Source organism: Giraffa tippelskirchi, chromosome 8 (assembly GCF_054371585.1).
Source record: "Giraffa tippelskirchi isolate mGirTip1 chromosome 8, T2T-mGirTip1v1.2.pri, whole genome shotgun sequence".
Classification (NCBI taxonomy): domain Eukaryota; kingdom Metazoa; phylum Chordata; class Mammalia; order Artiodactyla; family Giraffidae; genus Giraffa; species Giraffa tippelskirchi.
The window spans coordinates 72,857,858-72,884,750 of record NC_137282.1 but is presented as its reverse complement, the minus strand read 5'-3'; the positions used below and the strand labels follow the sequence as shown (position 1 = coordinate 72,884,750).

Genomic DNA, 26,893 nt, shown 5'->3' with positions numbered 1-26,893 from the left:
CATTCCAGTCCCCTATAATGAAAAGGACATCTTTTTTGGGTGTTAGTTCTAGAAGGTCTTGTAGGTCTTCATAGAACCGTTCAACTTCAGCTTCTTCGGCGTTACTGGTCGGGGCATAGACTTGGATTACCGTGATACTGAATGGTTTGCCTTGGAAACGAACAGAGATCATTCTGTCGTTTTTGAGATTGCATCCAAGTACTGCATTTTGGACTCTTTTTTTGACCATGATGGCTACTCCATTTCTTCTAAGGGATTCTTGCCCACAGTAGTAGATATAAGGGTCATCTGAGTTAAATTCACCATTCCAGTACATCTTAGTTCGCTGATTCCTAGAATGTCGACGTTCACTCTTGCCATCTCCTGTTTGACCATTTCCAGTTTGCCTTGATTCATGGACCTAACATTCCAGGTTCCTATGCAATATTGCTCTTTACAGCATCGGACTCTGCGTCTATCACCAGTCACATCCACAGTTGGGTATCGTTTTTGCTTTGGCTCCATCCCATCATTCTTTCTGGAGTTATTTCTCCACTGATCTCCATTAGCATATTGGGCACCTACTGACCTGGGGAGTTCATCTTTCAGTGTCCTATCCTTTTGCCTTTTCATACTGTTTATGGGGTTCTCAAGGCAAGAATACTGAAGTGGTTTGCCATGCCCTTCTCCAGTGGACCACAATCTGTCAGACCTCTCCACCATGACCCATCCGTCTTGGGTGGCCCCACACGGCATGGCTTAGTTTCATTGAGATAGATAAGGCTGTGTTCCATGTGATTAGATTAGCTAGTTTTCTGTAATTCTAGTTTCAGTGTGTCTGCCCTCTGATGCCCTCTCGCAACACTTACCATCTTACTTGGGTTTCTCTTACCTTGGGCCTTGGGTAATTCCTCTTATGTCAATAGATACTATTAAATGTCAAAACCATCTTCAAAATCATCTGCATATGATAAACCAAAACATTACTAGTATTTTAAAATATTTAATCTACTAAATAAGAAATTAACGTAAGTCTAAAAAGCAAAAAGTTGGCTCAAAGCTCAACATTCAGAAAACTAAGATCATGGCATCAGGTCCCATCACTTCATGGCAAATAGATGGGGAAACAGTGGAAACAGTGGCTGACTTTATTTTGGGAGGGCTCCAAAATCACTGCAGATGGTGACTGCAGCCATGAAATTAAAAGACGCTTACTCCTTGGAAGGAAAGTTATGACCAACCTAGACAGCATATTAAAAAGCAGAGACATTACTTTGCCAACAAAGGTCCGTCTAGTTAAGGCTATGGTTTTTCCAGTAGTCATGTATGGATATGAGAGTTGGACTATAAAGAAAGCTGAGCGCCGAACAACTGATGCTTTCGAACTGTGGTGTTGGGGAAGACTCTTGAGAGTCCCTTGGACTGCAAGGAGAGCCAACCAGTCCATCCTAAAGGAGATCAGTCCTGGGTGTTCATTGGAAGGTCTAATGTTGAAGCTGAAACTCCAATACTTTGACCACCTGATGCGAAGAGCTGACTCATTTGAAAACACCCTGATGCTGGGAAAGACTGACGGCAGGAGGAGAAGGGGACAACAGAGGATGAGATGGTTGGATGGCATCTCCGACTCAATGGATGTGAATTTGGGTAAACTCCAGGAGTTGGTGATGGATAGGGAGGCCTGGCGTGCTGTGGTTCATGGGATCACAAAGAGTTGGACACGACTGAGTGACTGAACTGAACTGAGGTTGGTCACAGTTTTTCTTTCAAGGAGCAAGTGTCTTTTGATTTCATGCCTGCAGTTGCCATCAGCAGTGATTTTGGAGTCCAAGATAATAAAGCCTATTACTGTTTCCATTGCTTCCCCATCTGTTTGCCATGAAGTGATGGGACCAGATGCCATGATCTTTGTTTTCTGAATGCTGAGTTTGAAACCAGCTTTTTCAGTCTCCTCTTTCACTTTCATCAAGAGGCTCTTTAGTTCCTCTTCGCTTTCTGCCATAAGGGTAGTGTCATCTGCATATCTGAGGTTACTGATATTTCTGCCAGCAATCTTGATTGTAGTTTGTGCTATATCCAGCCCAGTGTTTCTCATGATGTACAATACATATAAGTCAAATAAGCAGAGTGACAATATATAGCCTTGAGGTACTCCTTTCTCAATCTGGAACCAGTCCATTGGTCCATGTCCAGTTCTAACTGTTGCTTCTTGACCGGCATACAGATTTCTCAAGAGGCAGGTCAGGTGGTCTGGTATTCTCATCTCCTGAAGAATTTTCCACAGTTTTTTGTGATCCACACAGTCAAAGGCTTTAGTGTAATCAATAAAGCAGATGTTTTTCGGGAACTCTCTTGCTTTTTTGATGATCCAGCAGATGTTGGCAATTTGATCTGTGCTTCCTCTATCTTTTCTAAATCCAGCTTGAATATTTGGAAATTCACAGTTCATGTACTGTTGAAGCCTGACTTGGAGAATTTTGAGCATTACTTTACTAGCATGTGAGATGAGTGCAATTGTGCAGTAGTTTGAACATTCTTTGGCATTGTATTTCTTAGGGATTGGAATGAAAATTGACCTTTTCCAGTCCTGTGGCCACTGCTGAGTTTTCCAAATTTGTTGGCATACTGAGTGCAGCACTTTCACAGCATCATCTTTTGGGATTTGAAATAGCTCACCTGGAATTCCATCATCTCCACTAGCTTTGTTCGTAGTGATGCTTCCTAAGGCCCACTTGACTTCGCACTCGAGGATGTCTGGCTCTAGGTGAGTGATCACACCATCATGGTTATCTGGGTCATGATGATCTTTTTTGTATAGTTCTTCAATGTATTCTTGCCACCTCTTCTTAATATCTTCCGCTTCTGTTAGGTCCATACCATTTCTGTCCTTTATTGAGCCCATCTTTGCAAGAAGTATTCCCCTGGTATCTCTAATTTTCTTAAGAGATCTCTAGTCTTTCTCATTCTATTGTGTTCCTCTATTTCTTTGCATTGATCGCTGAGGAAGGCTTTCTTATCTCTCCTTGCTATTCTTTGGAACTCTGCGCTCAGATGGGTATATCTTCCCTTTTCTTCTTTGCCTTCAGCTTCTCTTATTTTCTCAGCTATTTGTAAGGCCTCCTCAGACAATCATTTTGCCTTTTTGCATTTCTTTTTCTTGGGGATGGTCTTGGTAACTGTCTCCTGTACAATGTCACAAACCTCGTCCATAATTCTTCAGGCATTCTTTCTATCAGATCTAATCCCTTGAATCTGTTTTTCACCTCCACTGTATAAGGGATTTGATTTAGGTCAGTCCTGAGTGGTCTAGTGGTTTTCCTTACTTCCTTCAATTTAAACCTGAATTTTGCAATAAGGACTTCATGATCTGAGTCACAGTCAGCTCCAGATCTTATTTCTGCTGACTGTATAGAGCTTCTCCATCTTTGGCTGTAAAGAATATAATCAATCTGATTTCAGTACTGACCATCTGGTGACATCCATGTGTAGAGTCATCCCTTGTGTTGCTGGAAGAGGGTGTTTGCTATGACCAGTGTGTTCTGTTCTCTTGGCAAAATTCTTAGCCTTTGCCCTGCTTCATTTTGTACTCCAAGGCCAAACTTGCCCATTACTCCAGGAATCTCTTGACTTCCTACTTTTGCATTCCAGTCTCCTATGAAGAAAAGGATATCTTTTTTGGTGTTAGTTCTTAAAGGTCTTGTAGGTCATCATAGAACCATTCAACTTCAGCTTCTTCATCATTAGTGGTTGGCGCATAGACTTGAATTACTGTGATACTGAATGGTTTGCCTTGGAAACGAACAGAGATCATTCTGTCATTTTTGAGACTGCATCCAAGTACTGCATTTCAGACTCTTTTGTTGACTATTAGGGCTACTCCATTTCTTCTGAGGGATTCTTGCCCACAGTAATAGTTCATTTTAGTTGCGACCCCATGGACTGCAGCACTCCAGGCTTCCCTGTCCATCACCAACTCCCAGGGCTTGCTCAAACTCATGTCCATTGAGTCAGTGATGCCATCCAACCATCTCATCCTTTGTCATCCCCTTCTCCTCCTGCCTTCAATCTTCCCCAGCATCAGGGTCTTTTCCAATCAGTCAGTTCTTCACATCAGGTGGTTTAAGTATTGGAGCTTCAGCTTCAACATCAGTCCTTCCAATGAATATTCAGGACTGATTTCCTTTAGGATTGACTGATTTGATATCCCTGCAGTACAAAGGGCTCTCAAGAGTCTTCTCCAACACCACAGTTTGAAAGCGTCAATTCTTCGGCACTCAGCTTTCTTTATGGTCCAACTCTCACACCCATACATGACTACTGGAAAAACCATAGTTTTGACCAGATGGACCTTTGTTGATATAATGGTCATCTGAATTAAATTTGCCCATTCCAGTCCATTTTAGTTCAAAGATTCCTAAAATATCGAAGTTCACTTTTGCCATCTCCTGGTTTGACCACTTCCAATGTGCCTTGATTCATGGACCTAACATTTCAGGTTCTTATGCAATATTTTTCTTTACAGCATTGGACTTTGCTTCCATCACCAGTCACATCCACAACTGGGTATTGTTTCTGCTTTGGCTCCATCTCTTCATTCTTTCTGGAGTTATTTCTCCACTGATCTCCAGTAGCACGTTGGGCACGCACGTTGGGCACCTACCGACCCAGGGAGTTCCTCTTTCAGTGCCATATCTTTTTGCATTTTCATACTGTTCATGGGGTTCTCAAGGCAAGAATACTGAAATGGTTTGCATTCCCTTCTTCACTGGACCACATTTTGTCAGAACTCTCCACCATGACCCATCTATCTTGGGTGGCCCTACACAGCATGGCTCATAGTTTCATTGAGTTAGACAAGGCTGTGTTCCATGTGATTAGATTTGCTAGTTTTCTGTGATTGTGGTTTTCGTTCTGTCTGCCCTCTGATGGATAAGAGGTTTGTGGAAGCTTCCGGATGGGAGAGACTGACTGGGTGAGTTCATGTTTAATCAGGGCAACATCTTAACTACTGTAATATACATCAAATAAGAAGGCAAGTCCTCTGCACTGGTGGTGAAATCACAAACCCAGGTCCTGCTGAGGGACCACAGTCTCAGTAAATAATTTTTTCACTGCTTTACAAATGGTGAAGGAGCTCATCTTACTTGTCATGCTCTGAAATACAGACAGAAGATGAGAAACTTACTTTCCAGCAATTTTTTTTCCCCAGAAATGTGGGATTTTGCTCAAATTCATGGTAAAAATGAACTCTCTAAAGATGAATGCTAAATATAAATTTAAATTAGAAATAAGCATCATGACAGCACCATTATAGCCCCAAAGAAACCCACACCCTGGTCCCCAGAACTCTTGTATATGTGCCCAGCACAGAAAAGGGGCTTTGCAGACAGAATTAGGTAAAATATGGTGGGATAAGTAGATAATCCCAAATCATCCAATGTATCCCTGAGAGCAGAGGACAGAGACAGGGACCCGCAGGGAGACTGCCCAATGTTTCTGGATTTGAGGGGAGAAGCTGGAGATGTGAGGTCTGGACTGTCCACTAAAAGCTTCCAAGGACCCACCCTGTGGATGCCCTGGTGTTAGTCCAGTAAGACATGCCAGATCCCTAACCTACAGAATCTGTAGTGATGAATGTGTACTGTTTAAGCCAACAAGTCTGAGGTCATCTGAATCTCTCAGGATAAGGGCACTACGTCAACCCCACAATTCCATGGATAACTGAGCAATGTCACTGTTACCTCACACCACTTGCAAATACCTACACACTGTACACAGGGGCCACCAGAAAAACAAAACACCCCATGAGTGCAGCAGGAAGAACCAGCCAACAAATCTGTCTACTCCCCCGTCCTGCTACTGGGATGGCAAAGTGCCCTCAGAGATGCTTACTGGGTTTGCCGCTGTGTCTCCATAAACCTCAAAGTTGGATGAAGTGCTAACATGCAGAGTCTGAGGAAACAGGTGCCCTGAAGATGTCATTTCACCCCCAAGAAACTGACTCAGGCCCAGAGCCCCCTCTCCATCGCCCCTCCTGGGCCATTTCCTTTGTCCTAACTGATTCCACAGTGTTTTTCCAAAAGCACTTCATATAGGGATCATCAGAGACTGTTGTTTTTTCTTAATTTTCAATTGCAGGATAGCTGCTTTACAATGTTGCATTGGTTTCTGCCATACATCAACGTGAATCAGGTGTGTGTGTGTGTGTGTGTGTGTGTGTCTGTGTGTGTGTGTGTCTGTGTGTGCGTACCTCCCCTCCCTCTTGAAGCTCCCCCCCACCCACCACCCCATCCCACCCCTCTAGGTCGTCAAAGAGCACCAGGTCCTACAGGAAACTCCCACTATCCATTTTTCATATGGTAAAGTGTATGTTTCCATGCTACTCTCTCAATTCATCCCACTCTCTCTCCTTTCCCCCATTCCGCTGTGTCCACAAGCCTGTCCTCTAAGTCTGTGTCTCAATGCTGCCCAGCAAATACATTCATCAGGATCATTTTTTAGATTTCATATATATGCATCAACAGAGACTTTGTATGCACTCTAGCCTGCATTCTTACACAACACAGAGCTCTTACTACCCCAACAGACACTTCAAAAAGAAAAGAAAAAAAGAGCTTTAACACGAAGGTTTACCATCAGAAGTAAGTGGGAAGGAGGAGTAACAGAGACCAAGCATGACCCCAATTAGCAATTTCCCAAAATACAGAGATTTCCAACCCAATCCTGGAAAAAGCAACAATATTATTTCTCAGCAAATGACAGCACAGCAACTCACTGGCCAATAAGTGCCAGAAATGAGTACAACCTTTACTTATACATAAACTGCAATAAATTCAGAATTAAAGATCTGAATGCAAAAAAATGAAACAAAAATATTAAAGTAAAATATAGCTGAATATTTATGCAAATTTTGGCAAAGGAAGGCTTTTTAAGCATGACACCAAAGTCTGAAATCATAAAGGAATACATTCCTAGACATGACTGTGAAAAAATTTACCTCTTGTGTATAAAACAAATATAAAGTCAACCATCAATGGACAAAGAATATGTGGTATATATACAGCTGAATACCACTCAACTATAAGAAAATGAAATAACGCCATTTGCAGCAACATGAATGGACCTAGAGATTGTCAAACTAACTGAAGTAAGTCAGACAAAGACAAATATCACATGACATCCCTTTTATGTAGAATCTAAAAATTATTAAAAATAAATCTACATACAGAACAGAAATAGGCTCACAGACATAAAAAACAAACTCGTGGTTACCAAAGGGAAAAGGGAGGGGGAGACGTAAACTAGGAATTTGGGATTAACAGATGAACATTATCATTTTTAAGAAGATAGACAACAAAGACGTACTGTAAAGCACAGGGAACTATACTGAGTACCTTATAACTACCTATAATAGAAAATAATCTAAAATTTATTATATATATATATATATAACTGAATCATTTTGCTACACCTGAAATTAACACAGTATTGTACATCAACTATCCTTCAATTATAAATTATAAAAATTGAAACTCACATAGCAATCTGAGAAGCAAAAAATATTTGGATCATTTGTTGTTGTTCAGTTGCTAAGTCGTGTCTAACTCTTTGTGACCCCATGGACTGCACCATGCCAGGATTCCCTGTCCTTCACCATCATAAATACATGAAAGAGTTAAATACCCAACCATGCAATTCACACACAGAAAAGAGGGGAAAGGAAAAAACATATTCAACAGAACCACTAACCTAAGTAATAAATGAAACTGTCAATTACAACTGTCATCTGTCAAACCAGTAATTATAAAGAGGATTTTAAAAGCAAATACTGTTGTGTGTAATTTTAGTGGGAAGGCAAATAGGTGTACTTTTCTGAAATAGACACTGAAAATCTTTAAAATGTTTATATCTTTTGAAACATGTTAAGACCCAAAATTTACTCTAAGGAAATAAGTAACTGAATAGAGGCAATTAGTCCAATCTTTATATTACCAGATGACTGGACATCCTTTTCAATGTGACAGACTGGCTACATCAGCTGAGGTGTGCCTACTCATCTGTGGATAAAAACATTTTAACAGCCACAAAGTGCACCATATATGGGAAGACCTCAGTGGACATAACCAGCCCACCCAGCTGAAAATGACGTATACAAAAGAATATTACTCAGTCATGGAAAAGAAAGAAATCCTGCCATTTATGGCAGCAAGGATGGACCTGGAGGTATTATGCTAAGTGAAATAAGTCAGACAGAGAAAGACAAATGCCATATGATCTGACTTATGCATATGTGCTAAGTCGCTTCAGTCGTGTCCGACACTGCGACTCTGTGGACCATAGCCTGCCAGGCTCCTCAGTCCATGGGATTCTCCAGGCATCAATACTGGAGTGGGTTGCTGTGCCCTTCTCCAGGGGATCTTCCTGACCCAGGGATTCAACCTGTGTCTCTGTCATCTCCTGCATTGCCAGGAAGGTTCTTTACCACTAGCACCAACTGGGAAGCCCATGATCTGACTTACATGTGGAATCGAAAAATGAAAACAAACATAAAACAGAAACATTCACAGATAAAGAGAAAAAACTGGTAGTCACCAGAAGGGATAGGATGGGAGGACGAACAAAATAGGTAAAGGGGATTAAAAGAAACAAAATTCCAGTTATAAACTCAGTCACAGGGATACGAGGTTCAGCATAGGGAATACAGTCAATAATACCATAACAACTTTGTATGGTGAGGATTGGTCTTGTCATGGTGATCATTTCATGATATGTAACGATGCTAAATCGCTATACTGTACACTTGAAACTAATATAATATTGTATGTTAATTATGACTCAATAAATATTTTAAAATATTTTTATTGACCAGGAGAGTTGCCATAATATACTATATTAATTTGTTAAACTATTATTAAAACAATTGACATAATTTTATTAGTCTATACTATGGATATATACATGTGTGAGGACATAAAACAAGGACACATCAACAATGACCATCTTTTAATCTTGTTTTGTTTATGCTAATCTCTCCATGGTAAGATAGAGTGCTTGTGGGATTTTTAAAAAGAGAAGAGACAACTAACTTAACAAAACTTAAAATTACAAGGTTCACAAGTGAATCTCTGAAGTAGCCAGAGAAAAGGTTACTTTCACAAATAATTTGTATGGTTTATTTTTAATATGAAGTGAACTAAACCAGTTAAAAGAACTTACTTATAAAAGCAATGGACATTCACCATGCTGTGTGCAGGACTCCTCACAGAGCAGTGTTAGTTAACTGCAGACACGAGGAGACCGAGGCCCCTCACTCAGGGGCTGAAAGCAAGTGGAGAAAGGAGCCTGGACACTGCCTCATCTGAGCCAGGACCTAGGTCCCCTTGCCGAGAAAATCTCATTACTTTTACACATTCCACCTGCATTTCATTCTGTAGCATCAGATATGGGATTCTCCACCACCACCACAGGTGACACCAGTGGCCTCCCGGTCTTCCTGCTGCTCGGGGAGAAACAAGTGGAAGAACCCACTCCTGGGTTTAGCCCCATAAACAACAAGACCAAAGTGGTCTCATGAGTTCAATAAGGTAAAAATTAGGTTTGTCAAAGTAAGGCATTTTAAGAACTCAAAGGGCATTCTAAAAACCAGTGACCCTTTGCCCTGTGACAGTAAGTGATGCTCACCAGATGGCTGCCTCTCAAAGCACAAATCTAGCATACATAGACACTTAGCACCATAAATGGGTGCCATTTCGTTTCTCTTTCTAGACACCTTTGTCTCTGAGAAACTCAGATCTATTTGTAGTTATCTTGAGGAAAGTGAACTTTCTTCTGCAAAATAAATTAGGGGTCTGAATTTGTAATTATTGTGGCTTGACTGGAAGCAGGGCTAACTCTTCCATAATTTATCTCATTTTAAATGAGACAGAATATCAAAATGCAGCCTGTTTGTTTCCTTCTTTGAACATACTAGATAGTAGTCACTCAGTCATGTCTGACTCTTTGAGACACCCATGGACTATAACCCCCAGGTTCTTCTGTCTGTGGAACTATAGAGGCAAGATTACTAGAATGAATTGCCATTCCCTTGTCCAGCACATCATCCTGACCCAGAAATCAAATTCAGGTCTCCTGCATCGCAACCAGATTCTTTACCATCTGAGCCACCAGGGAAGCCCCATGTAAATATTGTTCAAATCTTGGTGTGAGGGATGCAATCATAGTAATTACCCACGTGAGGGTCACATGTACAACTTCTCACACTGAACCACTATACCCATGAAATAATAGCCATCTAAATAATCTCAGCAGATTGTTTCAGATAGTTTACAGTCATCCCGAAAAGTGCAAATGTGTATTTTAAATATGACCCACTTAAATGAGTCTGCATGCAAACCTGCCAGCATTCAGTGTCCTGAGATCCCCCGTGCAAAATTCGCACACCGGAGGGAAACATTATACATTAGGATGATATGATTCCCTTAGGTTTCTTATTCGAGCCCTTGAGGATACCTAAGCACCATAGGTTAGGCCATAAAAGTGAAGCAGGGTTGGACCACCTTCCTGTTGGCATCCACACAGGTCATTTTTGTTGGGGGACACTGCAAGGCCGTTCAGAGCATCGTGGCCTCAACCCCCTCAATGCCACTAGCACCCTCCTCCCAGCTATAAAAACCCAAACTCCATCTGGACATTGCCAACGTCCCATGGGGGCAAAGGTGACCCGTTTGAGAATCACGGATATAAGGGGAGACTGAGGCCCCCGCCTCAGTGGGGTTGGAACAGCTCCCCGGGTCTCTAACGAGAGAGAACAAAGAGGCTGTGAGAAACATGGAGCAGAGGCGGGGGGATGAGGGCACACAGGCCTCTCGCCTTCCCCAAAGGCATGCAGACGGAAAACTAGGAACGTACCCTAAAGATCGCTGGAAAACAAGACTGTACTACCAGACCACAAAACTAAGGGGATACTGAAGTGGAAGTGATACATAGATTCAAGGGATTAGATCTGACAGACAGAGTGCCTGAAGAACTATGGACAGAGGTTCATGACATTGCACAGGAGACAGGAATCAAGACCACCTCCCAAAAAAGAAAGGTAAAATGGTTGTATGAGGAGGCCTTACAAATAGCTGAGAAAAGAAGAGACATGAAAAGCAAAGGAGAAAAGGAAAGATATTCCCATTTGAATGCAGAGTTCCAAAGAACAGCAAGGAGAGATAAGAAAGCCTTCCTCAGTGATCAATGCAAAGAAAGAGAGGAAAACAATACAATGGGAAAGACTAGAGATCTCTTCAAGAAAATTAGAGATACCAAGGGAACATTTCATGCACAGATGGGTTCAATAAAGGACAGAAATGGTAGGGACCTAACAGAAGCAGAAGATACTAAGAGGAGGTGGCAAGAATACACAGAAGAACTATACAAAAAAGATCATCATGACCCAGACAACCATGATGGTGTGATCACTCACCTAGAGCCAGACATCCTGGAATGCAAAGTCAAGTGGGCCTTAGGAAGCATCACTACGAACAAAGCTAGAAGAAGTGATGGAATTCCAGGTGACCTAGTTCAAATCCTAGAAGATGATGCTGTGAAAGTGCTGCACTCAATATGCCAGCAAATTTGGAAAACTCAGCAGTGGCCACAGGACTGGAAAAGGTCAGTTTTCATTCCAATCCCAAAGAAAGGCAATGCCAAATAATACTCAAACTACTGCACAATTGCACTCATCTCACATGCTAGCAAAGTAATGCTCAAAATTCTCCAAGCCAGGCTTCAACAGTACATGAACCATGAGCTTCCAGATGTTCAAGCTGGATTTAGAAAAGATAGAGGAAGCACAGATCAAATTGCCAACATCCGCTGGATCATCAAAAAAGCAAGAGAGTTCCAGAAAAACATCTACCTCTGGTTTATTGACTATGCCAAAGCCTTTGACTGTGTGGATCACAAGAAACTGTGGAAAATTTTTCAAGAGATAGAAATAACACACCACCTGACCTGCCTCCTGAGAAATCTGTATGCAGGTCAGGAAGCAACAGTTAGAACTAGACATGGAACAACAGACTGGTTCCAAATCAGGAAAGGAGTACATCAAGGCTGTATATTGTCACCCTGCTTATTTAACTTATACTCAGAGTACATCATGAGAAATTCTGGATTGGATGAAGCACAAGCTGGAATCAAGATTTCTGGGAGAAGTATCAATAACCTCAGATATGCAGATGACACCACCCTTATGGCAGAAAGTGAAGAGGAACTAAAGAGCCTCTTGATGAAGGTGAAAGACAAAGTGTGAAAAAGCTGGCTTAAAACTCAACATTCAAAAGACTAAGATCATGGCACCCGGTCCTATCACTTCATGGCAAATAGATGGGGAAACAATGGAAACATTGAGAGACTTTATTCTTTTGGGCTCCAAAATCACTGCAGATGATGACTACAGCCATGAAATTAAAATATGCTTGCTCCTTGGAAGAAAAGCTATGACAAACGTTGACTGCATGTTAAAAAGCAGAGACATTACTTTGCCAACAAACGTCCATATGGTCAAAGCTATGGTTTTTCCGGTAGTCATATACAAATCTGAGAGTTGGACCATAAAGAAGGCTGAGTGCCAGAGAAGTGATGCTTTTGAACTGTGGGGTTGGAGAAGACTCTTGAGAGTCCCTTGGACCGCAAGGATATCAAACCAGTCAATCCTAAAAGAAATCAGTCTTACTTTGGAAGGACTGATGCTGAAGCTGAAGCTCCAGTACTCTGGCCACCTGATGTGAAGAACTGACTGATTGGAGAAGACCCTGATGCTGGGAAAGACTGAGGGCAGGAGGAGAAGGGGATGATAGAGGATGAGATGGTTGGATGGCATCACCAACTCGATGGACATGAGTTTGATCAAGCTCCGGGAGTTGGTGATGGACAGGGAGGCCTGGCATGTTGCAGTCCATGGAGTCACAAAGAGTCGGACGTGACTGAGCGACTGAACTGAGCAAAGAATATGGATGGAATCAGAGTGAGCTGTGGAGCGGCATCCAGCCAGCAGGCAGGCACCACCACCACAAACAGGTCCCGATCGCAGGGTCTTGACATCCTACCCAGCAAAAAGCCACGTGTGTCTATGTAACTTAAACACTTGTCGAGACTATTTCTAGAAAGTCGAAACCCTCCCACACCCAGGAAGGGTACATATCAGCACTCAGTGCCTCTATTAGGAAAGGGGGAAGTCTGAAGTCATTGACTTTAGTTCTGACCTTTAAACAAACTGAAAAAGAGCAACTGAAAACCAATATAAGTAGAAGAAAGGAAATAAAAAGAAAAACAGAGAAAAGTGTCAGTGAAACAGGATAAAAAAACAACGAAAACCATTAAAAACCAGAATCTGGTTCAGTAAGATCAATAAAATTGACAAATCTGAGATTGAGGAAGGAGAGAAGACTGAAGTTAACAACATGCAGATGAGAGACATGACGTCATCTCTGATTCTATGGATGATAATGGCCCTGTAGACAACAGCTCGAGGCCACTGAACCTAATAATGCCTAAGGTGTTCTAGCAGGCTTGGGGCTGCCTCTCCCTGGGCATCTGGCAGTGTCCAGCCGTGTCTGGTGCCGTTTCTGGGGAAGCAGGGAGGGTCCTGGCAGCAGTGGGGGGTGGTGGTGGGTGCAGGACGCTGCCTGCCTCCCACAGCACCCAGGATAGCCCCGCCCAGAGAATTATCTGACCCAAACGGCAATAACAGTAATGAGCTCCTTTTAAACATTAGCCCTACATTTCCATCATCTCCCCAGTTCAGAGTTTTGCTCAAAGGCAGAATCTGACAAAAACTGCCCTTCTCAGTGATTCTGCACGTAAATCCAAGGCATGGCGGCTGCTCTCCCAGGGGTGGGGGTGGGAACCCCTACGCTGATGGCAGAGGCAGCAGAGGGTGGTCACAGGTCACTCTGGGGTTATCCTGGGGGGCAGGTGCTGTGCAGCCCCTCCCACGCCATGTGCCAGCTGGAATTTATCCCAAGAAGCCTGTTCCTCCAGGATTTGGATCTGCCATGGACCACGGCCACACATGACAGACACCCCTCCTGTGGCCAGGGGAGCCCAGCTCCCTGCAGCCCTGCTGCTGTCCCCAGGACACTGCAGTCTGCTGTGTTAGGCATCTGGGTTCCCAGAGGAGGACCATCCAGCAGGGAGTGAGTTATCTGTGGAAACCTGGGGATGCCCCTGGAGACTGGATCAGGAGGTGGAGTTGGGAGTGACTCAGGCTGCTGACTGATGGGCAGTAAGGGTGCCTGTGGACCCGCAGTCTCAGGACGCAGTGGAGCTCCTACTACGGGTGAAGGAAGAGGGTCAGACCAGAGGTCCTCTGAATCTCCCAGTGGCACCCCTGCATCCACTGGAAAAGCTCCTGGGACCTGCAAAGACCCACGTGGGCAGAACCACCAGAACTCAAGCCTCTGAAGGATGAAGAGTATCACTCGCCAGTGCCGGGAAGGTCAGGGTCTCAGGTGAGCAGAGCTGCTGGCCCTGGGACCAAAGGGGCATGGAGCAGGGAGGCGGACGGGAGCCCCCCACAGACCAGAGCGCCCATCATCCCTTCCCCCAGCTTTTCTTGTCACGTATATATTTATACTGAAAACTAAAGCTCAGATTTGAGCAACCCGTACCTAGTGTCTGCAAGGCTGTGTGAGCTGCAATCATCACACAGGGCACAGACAGCAGGTGAGTCAGGCTGAACTCTGTCCCCAGACCGTTGACCAGGAATGAGACTGTGTGATGAGTGAGATCAGGGGACCCCGTTGGGGACAAAGGTAAGTATGTTTCCATTTTATACAGGACGGTGCATTGAAAACAGCGAGTGCTATGGCCGCACGGGGACAAGCAGTGGGGTCACAGAGTGGACCGGGGCACGGCACGGCGCGGTTGAGGACCGCGGCCCGGTGCCGCGGGGCGCCCCGCGTTTCTGAAGCGCTTCGTACACCACTGACACTGTCGTCTCTGGGGTCGACCTCTCTCCAAGGGCAACAGGAGCACAGACAACAACAAAGGGGCTTTCCAGCCTTCCCTGCAGCGAGAGGCAGGCAGGACCCTGCATATGGGCCCAGGCCCTGCCCCGAGGTGGGGTGAAACCCCGAGACGGGGCTGCTGTGCCGGGCCCGCAGCGCCCCCTGGCGGCCTCGTGCAGATCCGCTCCGTCCAGGCCCGTGACGAGCCCAGCATCTCTTAATCAAGTTGTTTTCTGTTCACCTGAGCCAGAGTGAACTCTCCTCTCTGCAGTTAAGCGCCCTAACCAATCTACGGGGAAAACATGCAGGTGCGTCTCATGGGCTGCAGGGCGTTTGACTGAAGAGTTGATGAGAGCACTGAAGAGGCATCAGGCCTTGTCTTTGCTAAACCAGAGGGGGAAGTAGATTCTTAAAAAGAGAGAATGAAAAGACTTGGTCTCCTCAAGGCTCTTACATGAAACTCCCACCAAAAAGCAACCGCGTCCTGGCTGTGGAGCCTGACACTCCACATGAGCATTGTCTCCTGAGATTACTGGAATGATAAAAGAAGGTGTTACGCACAAGGTGCAAACTTGTGGGGCATCATCAGGTGAGACCCAAGACGGGGGAGAAGGAATGGGAGAAGGTCATCGGGGGCAGGGACAAGGGCCCACCGGAAATCTGACCATATTTCACAGCTTGAATCTCCCCTGTAGTAAAGAATGATATACTATAAATTGTCGCATCTTGCCTTGAAAAATCAAATGAAAAGTCACTCTCTGCAAAGGCTTCAACTGAGTATTTTATTTATTGGCATCAGGGAAGGTGAAAGGTCACAACTCTTTCCGAATACCCTCCAAATGTGAGCGGAGACAGGAGAGCAGGTGTGCCCCTCCTGGGGTGTCCTGAGCACACGGGCCCTGGGGTTTTAGGAGTGAGCAGCGGCAGAAGGCCCCTGACTGTGCATCTGGCTCATCATCAGCTGAGGGACTGCCTGTCCCCCTCCCCACAAGCATGGCCACTGCCAGAAGCATGTGAAAGCCCTTCACAAGCCTGGGAAGGTCACTCAGTCCCCTTGAGAAGCCCTCACAAGCCTGGGAAGGTCACTCAGTCCCCCCGAGAAGCCCTTGTGTGTGTGTCCACAGACCCCTTCTCCCAGCTCACGTGTGACAGCTCACGTGACAGGTGATGCTGGGAGGACCAGAGCCCGGACCTCATCTCATGCTCGCCCCCTAGGTCTCCAGCGGCCCCTCCCAGCTTCCCAACCAAGCATACAAGTGCCGCATTTATAAGTTGCTTACAGACACTCCACCTGAGCCAGAAAATTCTCCACTGCGAGCTGGGAGGCTGCCGCAGCACCTGCACTCACCCCCTGGGTCCTTACTCCCCTCACTTCCATCCCCTGCGTGCCCTGCATCACCTCCATCCCCCTGATCACCTCCAGCACCACTACCCCTGGCACCTCCCACCTATGCCTACGCGGCAGGAGCACGACGGGCACACAGTACCTGAGCGGTCCCCATGGCGGCAGAGCCGGCGCAGGCCGGGCGATCGAGGGCAGCTGCTGGGAACCTGGGCTGCTACGGCCGGGCCTCGGATGGTGGGAAGGCCTATGATGAGGAATGGATAGAAATGGGGAAAACATAATAAAAAAAGGGGTAAATAACCTCCCCATAGAAAAAGAAACATATGGAAAGTACATTAAAAAAAATGACACTGAGCAATAATTAAATCTATCCAGAACAGCAGTATGGCAAGAACTAAGTAGGCAGAGATGCTGTATATAAAAAATAACACCAGGTATTTTTAAATAAAACCAGGGAACAGAGAACCCTGCAGGCACCCACAGCACGTGGACATTATGCAAGTATTTCTATTCCCAAACTGGGTTTGAGGTTATGATGAATAGCTTTCCCAACTTCAAAATATTCAACCAAAGAGAAATAATAAAGCCAAACTTTAAATCAGGAGTGATGATTCCTCATATAACTTGATGAGAAAAGCAACATTTTTGAACTTAGACTGGTTCTGCAAAGAACCAGGCAGATTCCAAGAAACAAAAGGACAGTCCCAGGGAATATTAATAACTGATCATTTTATTTCCAGGAAAAAAACTGCTATCTCCAGATAAACCTGAGCACTGCATATTTTAAACAGGTGCTAGTTCATACACTTTGATAAATTATAAAACCTCTGCTCCTTTCTTCACCACATTTACTGATACATGGCTTTACTGTTTCCCCAAAATGAATCAGATGAAAGGGACACACATCTTTGAAGAGACTTGTTTATAACATCACATGAAAGTGTGCTGTGTCTTTTTCATGCTGAGCTTGTAGGATCACAAACGCTGGCTCACAAGGCACTTCACATGGCCCTAAAACACTGTGGTCACATCAGGTTCATTTCCACAAATCCAGGAGAACTGAATGTTGTACCGTCTGCTGAAAATCCTGTCTTGTCAGCAAAACCTCTGATTAAGCGTCAGTCTGAGCACATGTTACCAATGCCATGTACTGACTTTCAAAAGTACAATCCCAAAAAGGCAAGACGATGAGCCATGTCTCACTTTAGCAAACACTCTCCACAAACCCTGATTACAATACATCAACTGGAAATCCAGCCTTGGTTCGCGGTCACCAGTTAACACACTTATGACTGTCAATCTACATACTATATTTTAATTTCAAGTTATTTAATGGTAAAATGCCCTATCTTTCCAGAACTGACATTCTGTCCTTCTCGTAGTCACTCACTATATCGTTAAGAGCTCTCCATCTCAGCCCAGAGTTAGGCAGCCCTCCTGTTAACGTACTTAACTGAATCTCACAGACACTGTGCTTTCTACAAATTGAAGGCCTGTGACAACATCGCATCAAGTGAGTCTGTGGGCAACATTTTCCCAACAGCGTTGGCTCACTTTGTGTCTCTGTGTCACATTTTGATGATTCTAACAATATTTCATACTTCTTCATTATTATGGTATTTGTTATGGTGATCTGTGACTGGTGACCTTTGATCTTACTATTGTAATTGGAGGCATGGGGGCCACGCATGAACCGTCCATAACACAGGAACTTGACTGTACAATGTGTGTGTTCTGACTGCTTCACTGACCAGTCACCCCAATTCTCCCTATCCTCAGCTCCCTGTCACCCAAGATGCAGCAATATTGAACCAAAACCACTTAATAACTCTACAAGGTCCACTGAGCGTTCAAGTGAAAGGAAGAGTTGCACATCTCTCATTTTAAATCAAAAGCTAAAAAATGGCCAAGTTTAGCGATTAAGGCAGGTCAAAAGCTGAGAGAGGCTGAAAGTTAGGCTTTTTGTACAAAACATTTGGCTAAGACGTGAAGGCAAAATTCTATAAGGAAATTACAAGTCCTCTTCCAGTGAACACACAAATGATAAGAAAGCAAAAGAGCCTTATTGCTGATGTGGAGAAAGTTTCAGTATCTGGTTAGATCAAACCAGTCACAACATTCCCTCAAGCCAAAGCCTCATCCAGAACAAGTCCCTGACTCTCTTCAACTCCATGAAGGTTGAGACAGAAAAGGAAGCTGTAGGAGAAAAGTCTGAAGCTCCCAGGGGGAGGTTAGGTTTAAGGAAAGAAGCTGTCCCCATGACAAAAAAGCGCAAAGTGAAGCAGCAAGTGTTGATATAGAAGTTTCACTGTTATCTGGAAAGCCTAGATAAGATCATAAATGAAAGTGGCTACACTAACAACAGATTTTCAGTGTAGATGAGACAGCCTTCTATTGGAAGAAGATGCCATCTAGGACCTTCAGAGCAAGAAAGGAGAAGTCAATGCCTGGGTTCAGTGCTTCACAAGACAGACTGACCCTCTTGTTAGGAGCTAATGCAGCTGGTGACTCTAAGTTGAAGCCAGTGCCCCTTGACCACCTGAAAATCCTAGGGCTCTTAGGATTATGCTAAATCTACTCTTCCTATGCTCTGTAAATGGAACAACAAAGTCCGGAAGACAATACATCTGTTTACAACATGGTTACTGAATATTTGCAGCCCACCATTGAGACCTATTGGAGTAGGAAATGGCAACCCACTTCAGTATTTTTGTCTGGAGAATCCTATGGCCAGAGGAGCCTGGTGGATTACGGCGCATGGGATCGCAAAGAGCTGGACACGACTGAGTGACTAAGCATGCATGAATGCATTAAGACCTATTACTTAGAAAAAAATATTCCTTTCAAATTATTCCATTCACTGACAACGTCCCTGGCCACCCAGGAGCTCTGATGGAAAGGGACAATGAGATGAATGTTGTTTTCGTGGCTGTTGACACAATATCCATTCTGCAGTCCACGGATCAAGGAGGAATTACTACTTTCAAGTCTTATTATTTAAGAAACACATTTCATTAAAGGCTAAAACTGTATACCATAGACCCTAATTTCTCTGATGGGCCTGGGCAATCAAATCAAGTCTGTTGAAAACCTACTGGAAAGAATTCACAATTCTCAGTGCCATTAAGAACAGTCGTGGTTCATAGGAAGAGGACAACATATCAACATTAACAAGAGTTTGGAAGAAGTTGGTTCCGACCCTCATGGATGACTTTGCGGGGTCCAAGACCTCAGTGGAGTAAGGATCTGCAGATGCGGTGGAAACAGCAAGAGAACTAGAATCAGAAGTGGAGTCAAGATGGGACTGAACTGCTGCATCTCATGATGAAACCTGAAGGATGAGGAGTTGCTTCTTACGGATGAGCAGAGAGGGCGGCTTCTTGAGAGGGAATCTATTCCTGGTGAAGATACTGTGAAGGTGGTTGAAATGATAAGAGGATTTAGACTATTTCTTAAACTTAGTTGATAAAACAACAGCAGGGCTTAAGAGGATTGACTTTAAATTTCTTTAATGTTGCTTTTAAAAAAAAATCTTTTTCATATTCCATTATTTGTTAATTATAGGATATTGAATATAGTTTCTGTGCTACACAATAGGACCTTATTGTTTATTAACTTCAATTCTGAAAGAAGTTCTATGGGTAAAATGTTATTAAAAACAACATCATTTTATCACATACAAGGATTTTTATACAAGTTTTGTATGCCCTACATAATCAATGTTCCTACTGGTCTAACAGATTTTGTATAATATCTTCCCTTTTTCACTGAAATTAAGTCTTGATTTCCAATATTTTACCAATTTTATTTTCCCATATAAACTTAACTAGAAACCCCAGTGTCTAGATGGGGACTATGGACTAACGGAGATCACTGTGGCAATGTTACTTTGTTCTATATTTATTGTTTCCTTGGGGCAACCATGTTTGCCGTGGTTTCTAATCATACTCTCATTCCTACTGAGAAAGGTCCCTCCCATCACTCCTTCACCCAGAATTTGTCATAAATGGCTGCTGAATTGTTTCAAGGTCTTTCAGTATCTACTGTAACTGTATTTTTTCTCTTTTTACATGTTCATCTTATGCATTCCTACAACAGAGATTCTATTATTGAAATAATCTTACATTTATGGAACAAAGCCTAGTCATATTTAATAAACAGTTATTTCAATGTGCTAATAGTGTGTTTATGAAATTTATATTTAGTCTCAATTGAAATTAGCCCCTTTTCTGATTCATTACTAAATTATAGGATTATTCATTAAAAAGGGTGATATTCATTTTCCTGAAATACTTCAGATAACATAGAATTATCACTTCCAAAAAGATTTTGTAGAATTTACCTTTGAAATTGAGTCAGTGCCTTTTATAAAAGTGCAGGTATGTGTGCTCAGTCACTAAGTTGTGTTCGACTCTTTGCAACCCCATGGACTGTAGCCTGCCAGGCTCCTCTGTCCTTGGGATTTCCCGGGCAAGAATACTGGAGTGGGTTGCCATTTCCTTCTCCCGGGGATCTTCCTGACCCAGGGATTGAACCTGGGTCTCTTGCATTGCAGGCAGATTCTTTAACATCATGCCAATTGGGAAGCCCTTCATAAAAATATATTTATGAAAAACTAATTTTTGCATGGTTACTGTTCCAGTCACATTTTCTAATTCTCATTGAGTCAATTTATGACACTTACATTCACCAAGAAAACCAAACATTTCATCTTATTTTCTAACTTCTCTGCAAAACTTCCTATAAATTATCATATGGTTCTCTTTTCATCCCTAACTCTTTATATTCTTGAATTTCCTTATTTTCTCTATTAATCTTGCCACGAGTATATTTATTCTCAGTACACTTTTTGCATGTTCTTGTACACATCACAGAACTGTGTGTTGTATTTAATCTACTCTGAGAGTCTGGTTTTTCTCCTTGGCCATGCCATGAATCTTTCAGGATCTCAGTTTTCCCAACCAGGACTGAACTCAAGCCATGGCAGTGAAAGCCCAGAATCGTAACCACTAGGCCACCAGGGAACTTCCTATTTTTAATGTTTGAGTTTTTTCCATTCATATTTATTGTGATTACTGACAAACTGGGACTTATTTTGTTCTGATAGTTCATGTTATGTTTTCCTTTTTACTTATTTTTTCTGCATTATTATGGTATATAGAATTTACATTCTAGTTTTTTGTACCTATACATTTTATTTCTCCCTTAAAGTTCTAACGCATGTAATTATATACGTATTTTTCTAGCAAAACTATCAATGAATCAGTAACTCTAACATCCTCTTGAACAAAAGAAGACCGTTCATTTGCCGTCACCTTCCTCCAAGTGCTGCCCTCCCCCTCCAGACCACACCTTCTCTGATGCCACCTGGTGTCTGGTGTTACATGAATACCAAATATGGCTGCTTATAAAACAGAGAAAATGTATCCCTTACTCTAAAATCAATACTCATAAATGTGTCTTTGGTGTTTTTGCTTGCATCTTTCTGGGGTCTTTTTTCCTTACTCTCAAAAACATGCCCCTGTTTTCCTCTCAACATGGTCTCTATGTGGTCAACTTTCCAAGTCCTTGTATGCCTGAAAACATCTTTATTTCACTGTCGATACTGAACGTGGAATTCAAAGCGTTTAACAGACATCTCCAGACACCTGTTACTGCTGCTGAGACACATCCTGTCAATCTTGAAGCAATTTCTATTTCCTTGACCATGTCTCTTGAGATTCTGTCTTGATCCGAGAGTCTGTGGTGTTTCACAATGACAGGTTTTGTTTGCCTTTATTCCAACCTCACAGGTGGTTCAATTTTTCTCTCTGAGAACAATTTTCCTCAGTTTGGAGAAGTATCAGCCATTTGATCAGAAATATTGATCAACCACTTTTTTTTCCTGTAATCCCCTTCTTCAGCTTTTCTATTAGACGCATCTCTGCCTTTGGATCCGTCCACTGCGAAACTGTGTTTTCTCATGTTTCTCTGTTTTTGTGCTTAACTCTGGAAATTTCTTCAGCTTGATCTTTTAGTGCACTAATTTTTTTTCAGCTATGCTTGATCTGTGACTATCTACCAAGTTTTCATCTCAAAGGCTATCATTGTTAATATTTCTAATTGGTTCTTTTGCATAACTGTGTGTCCTTATTTTATAGGTGTCCCACAGGGCATATTCGTTAAAAACACAGGATCTGAAGCAGAGGTCTGAACCCAGGATCTGTTCATCACTAGTAACACATCCTCTGTGCACCTGTTTGCTTCTCAGTAAACTGGAGATAGTAACAGGACTTACCCTTGAGGTGGTTATAAAGACTAAGCCCTTATTATCCATGTAAAGGCCTCAGAACATTGACAGAAACATCTTAAACCTCAAAAAATGACAAAAACAAGCGTGGTCTCTGGGGCCAAAGGCGTGTACTCAGCCTGTGTGCCATGCCCCTGAGCCAGTAACTATTTCAGTCATATTAGTTCCATCCACCCGACTTTTCACTGCCTCTACTGATTCTAAGGGGAAACAAAACTAAATTCTATTCTGAAATTCTTCCTTTTTCATGGCATATGCTCTTACTTTACAGATGAAATGTGAAATCTCCCTTCAAAGACGTACCAGGGTTTTTTCTAAGTTCTCTTCTGGTTTCTCCTCTAGATTGATTTTAACAAGAGGTTACCGTTCATAATTCAACGTGCTTTGTCTTTCAAGTGACGACTGCCTTCAAATGGCCTTTTTTTAACCCCTCATCCTTGACACTCCAAGCACCCCAAGTCTAGCCTCTGGGCTCCAGAAGGTGGACAGGCAGGCAGTCCCCAAGAAGCACAAGAGGCATCCTGGGCTGGGTTGGCCAGAAAAGTGTGGATACCTTGTTGGGTGTGGGAAGGATCCTCAGAGCCCCGGCTCTTCTGATTGCTCAGAGCTGGGGGGCAGAGTGTCCCCCCAACTCTGGCCCTGGGTCCTGAGTTCCAGAGGGAAAAGGTTCAGGTTGCAGAGCAGGCACCAGAGGAGGGTCCAACCAGCAGCGTCAGTAGGCTTTTTATGCCCTAAACCTCCTTTAAAATGACACTGTATAATTTTAATGTAAAAATTTTCCATTTTTATTCTTTGGTGCTGAAAAGAATGTTTTAAGAACTCTTGCACACTTTAAGAATGGAAAGCAGAGCATGGTTCATGTTTATATTTTATATATTTTTCCTAAGAAAGAAACAGATGAAATTATAGGAATCTACTTTACAAATCACAAAATAACATTTGCTTAATTACATTATATGCACATAAGTATAAACATTACACCACTCTTTACCTAATTTATGGTATCCAAATAATTTCAACTGACCATCCCAAAATACCTCAGTTCTTTCTCTGCTTTCTAAAAAGGACTATAAACCACAAAGATACATATGTGATAACAGGAAGATCATATGTGTTTACTCTGATCCTTTAACAAGATGAGAAAAATGTATAAATTTCAAACTCTATTTAGTTGGTTAAAAGGTCGTTTTTTTTTTTTTCTTTTTTGGCCAAGTCATGTGGATTGTGGGGTCTTAGTTCTCCAACCAGAGACTGAACTCTCATCCCTGCAATGGAAGTGCAGAGTCCTAACCACTGGACTTCTAGGAAAGTTCCAAGATAACCTTGATTCAAAATAGTATTAAAATAAGGGCATCTCCTATGATAGCTAAGAAGAGGTCATGGCAAAGCACAACGGAACATAGAGATGACACACGTGTTCGCCTTTTATCTCATCCCTGATAAGACACAGAGGGATCAGCAGATCCTCACTGAATCCCTGCAGTCAAAGCCAGCATCTTCCCCCTTTTCCAAAAACCTCAATTAACCAACCACCTTCCTCATATCCACAGACAAGGTGAGGAAGCAGAGCTTGTTCCCAGAGGTGTATTCTTCTAAATATCACACACTGAGGTGAAAAAGATCCACTATATATATTATCAATTCCAATGAGAATTTATTATTTTTCCTCTGGGCATCACATCAGAGGTGCTCATTTAACAGTGAGCTCCCATGTTGAGAGAATGAGATCTAATAAAGTTTTAAGAATGTAAGTTACTGTTAGTCGCTCAGTCGTGTCCGACTCTTTGCAACCTCATGGACTGTAGCCCGCCAGGCACCTCTGTCCGTGGAATTCTCCAGGCAAGAATACTGGAGTGGGTTGCCATTCCCTTCTCCAGGGGAATCTTCCTGACCCAGCGATTGAACCCAGGTCTCCTGCATTGGCAGGCAGATTCTTTACCACTGAGCCACCAGGGAAGCACACACTTGTTAGTGCAGTCAGAACTGTGCCACAGATTCAGTTGTTCATGTACTCCAAAGCTGAGTGGTATGACTTCAACCTCAGCCCAGTTTAGAAGGTTAGGTCTTGCATGGCAGCTGACAGATAATCTCTTATCTCCCATCTTTATCACCACTTTGACGGAATCTCTTCAGCATCAAGTGTGAGGGCGAGGAGTTGGTTTAATCCCATCTGCTTCTGTCTATTCATTTATAACATATTACTCTATAATTATAGATTTAATTGAAATGTCATAGGCATCTCATTACCAACAAATCAGGTTCTAAACTGCCTTCTCCAATGACACTACATTTTCTTTGTCACAAACTGGTTTTCCTCATCTCTCCTGCACCTGATTCCTCCTCCCACCAACTTGGTCACCCTCTGCTGTCTCCTTCCTCCCTGGGAAGAAAGCCAAGAGACCACTGTGTGTCCGTCAGGGCAGGCGGTCCCCACCTCCGTTACTGAACGACACGCCCGGGACCAGCATCACCGCCCTCTGCACTGAGTCATGTTCAGGGGCTGAGGCTTGGCCTTCCGACCTACAGCCCCTCGACATTCCCTGCCCCCACCGTCCACCACGGCTCACATGCAGTGGATGCACAGCCTACCGTTCCAGACACTACACACTGTGGCAGAAGCCTGGGACCCCAGGCCCCACGCACTCTGTGAAGCTCACTTCATGTCTGTCACCTTGTTAGAAGGTCCCCGTGGGCGCGAGTGCACAGTCCCAGCCTCGGGGCCAGGATGAATGTGCAGCTCTGTGCGCCCAGCACCGCCTCCTTTCCACCCCTCTGCCTGATGTCCCACAGTCAAAGCCTCATCTTCCAGCTGATGGGTCACACTCCAGGGAGGCAGCAGGGCTACGCGGTCCTCACTTCCAGGGACAGAGTGGAACTTCCGAAAGCTGCCTCACAGGAGAGAAGAAGCCTTTTTCTCAGAAACCCGTTCTCCAGCCCCAAAGGCGAGGCAGCTCCACGTGCACCCTGTCAGAGCCAGGCCAGAGACGAGCACGCGGCTTCCTCCCAGGGCCTGGGCTGCACGGCCGCGGGACCGGGTGGTGGTGATGCTGCGGACACTCCAGCAGGGCTGGGTCCTCAGACAGAAAGCAGAGAAGACAGCGCGGGTGGGGACCCCAGGTCTTGTGTCCTGCCATCCTGAAACTGATGGCTTCACGCCCACCTGCCCTGAGTAGCCCTTCCTTTCCTATGGGCTCTGCAGCAGGAGCCCCAGCCCCGCAGCAAGCTCCAGATCCACCACTAACAAGCTCGTCTTAGCGAGTTGTGCTGCATCTAAACTCACATCCCTCAGTACCAGAAAGACTAGAAATGAGACAACCAGCTGCACAGTAACACTGGAGGCTGATCCACAAATCAAGGGAAATATTCTTTAGCCTCTGTCCCCAGTTTTTAAAAATCAGGAATAAAAAAACTGAACAATAAAACTCAATTTCAACTTTTTAGAGTTGATTATCATGTTAAAAGTCGTAATAAATATGCTTAATAAACAAAAGATATAGGAAATCATGATGTGACATATGTCATAAATGAGGATTACAGAAAAACAACTTACAGTGTAATGAAGATTCAAAAACAATAGGTGGCAAAGCGCTAAGTGTGAGATCCAATTATCTGCACACTCGGCACTTGTGGCTTCGTATTTGCGATTGCTTTACAAGCACTATGCTGCTATTAGCACAAGATCTGCAACATGTGCACCAAACACTTTCCTATACATTTGCTCCATAATTTAATTAATACTAAAAAAAGTAATAGGCAGCATTTCAGAACAATATGCTCTTTGACCATATTAACTTACCAAGCATTCCAAGAATAAGTGATAGTAGAGGAATTAAAAGACTTCAGCCAGAGGTGGGGACAGCAGAGCAACACTGAAAGCCTGTAACCTTCTCTGACCTTCACAACAACCAAGGGCGGGAACCACACCCATGAGCAAACAGGAGAAGCTGAGACGGGGGCAGGAAACAGCACGCCCACAGGAGCCACCGCCAGGACCCTGACTCGGGCCCTAGACGTCAGGAGCAGGGACCTCCTGGTGCCCTGGGCCCTGGGAAGCCCCAAATCCACTCGGCACCTAGGTGACAGCCAGGCCCAGCGCACCCCGTCCCACAGGTCCCCCCTGCTCTTCACTCATTCCCCAGCCCCTCCTTACGGTCCTTTTAGCCACTGTCCCCGTTTCAAAAGCAGTTTCAAGATCAAAACGAAAACAGGTAACAGTAAAAAGGGAAAGAAAGAAAACTGCCTTTTGGTTACAGGGTAAAAGCAACCAGAGGTCATGCAGGAAACAGA

The 26,893-nt window shown here is 43.7% G+C and overlaps 1 protein-coding gene across 3 annotated transcripts in view; it reads right to left on the bottom strand.

Annotated features, from left to right (window-relative positions):
* The window catches only part of LOC145518928 (uncharacterized), a 480,773-nt gene that overhangs the window by 363,609 nt on the left and 90,271 nt on the right, over nt 1–26,893 (bottom strand). For 2 of the 3 annotated variants that reach the window (XR_014063466.1, XM_081524198.1), the window contains exon 2: nt 16,460–16,561. Coding sequence is in view for 2 of the 3 variants with exons in the window: in XM_081524198.1 (XP_081380324.1) it covers nt 16,460–16,474 (15 nt within the window). In the remaining variant the exon portion in view is untranslated. Of the gene's footprint in view, nt 1–16,459; nt 16,562–26,402; nt 26,478–26,893 lie in introns of those variants that run through there. The other variant, XM_081524199.1, reaches the window with a different exon arrangement.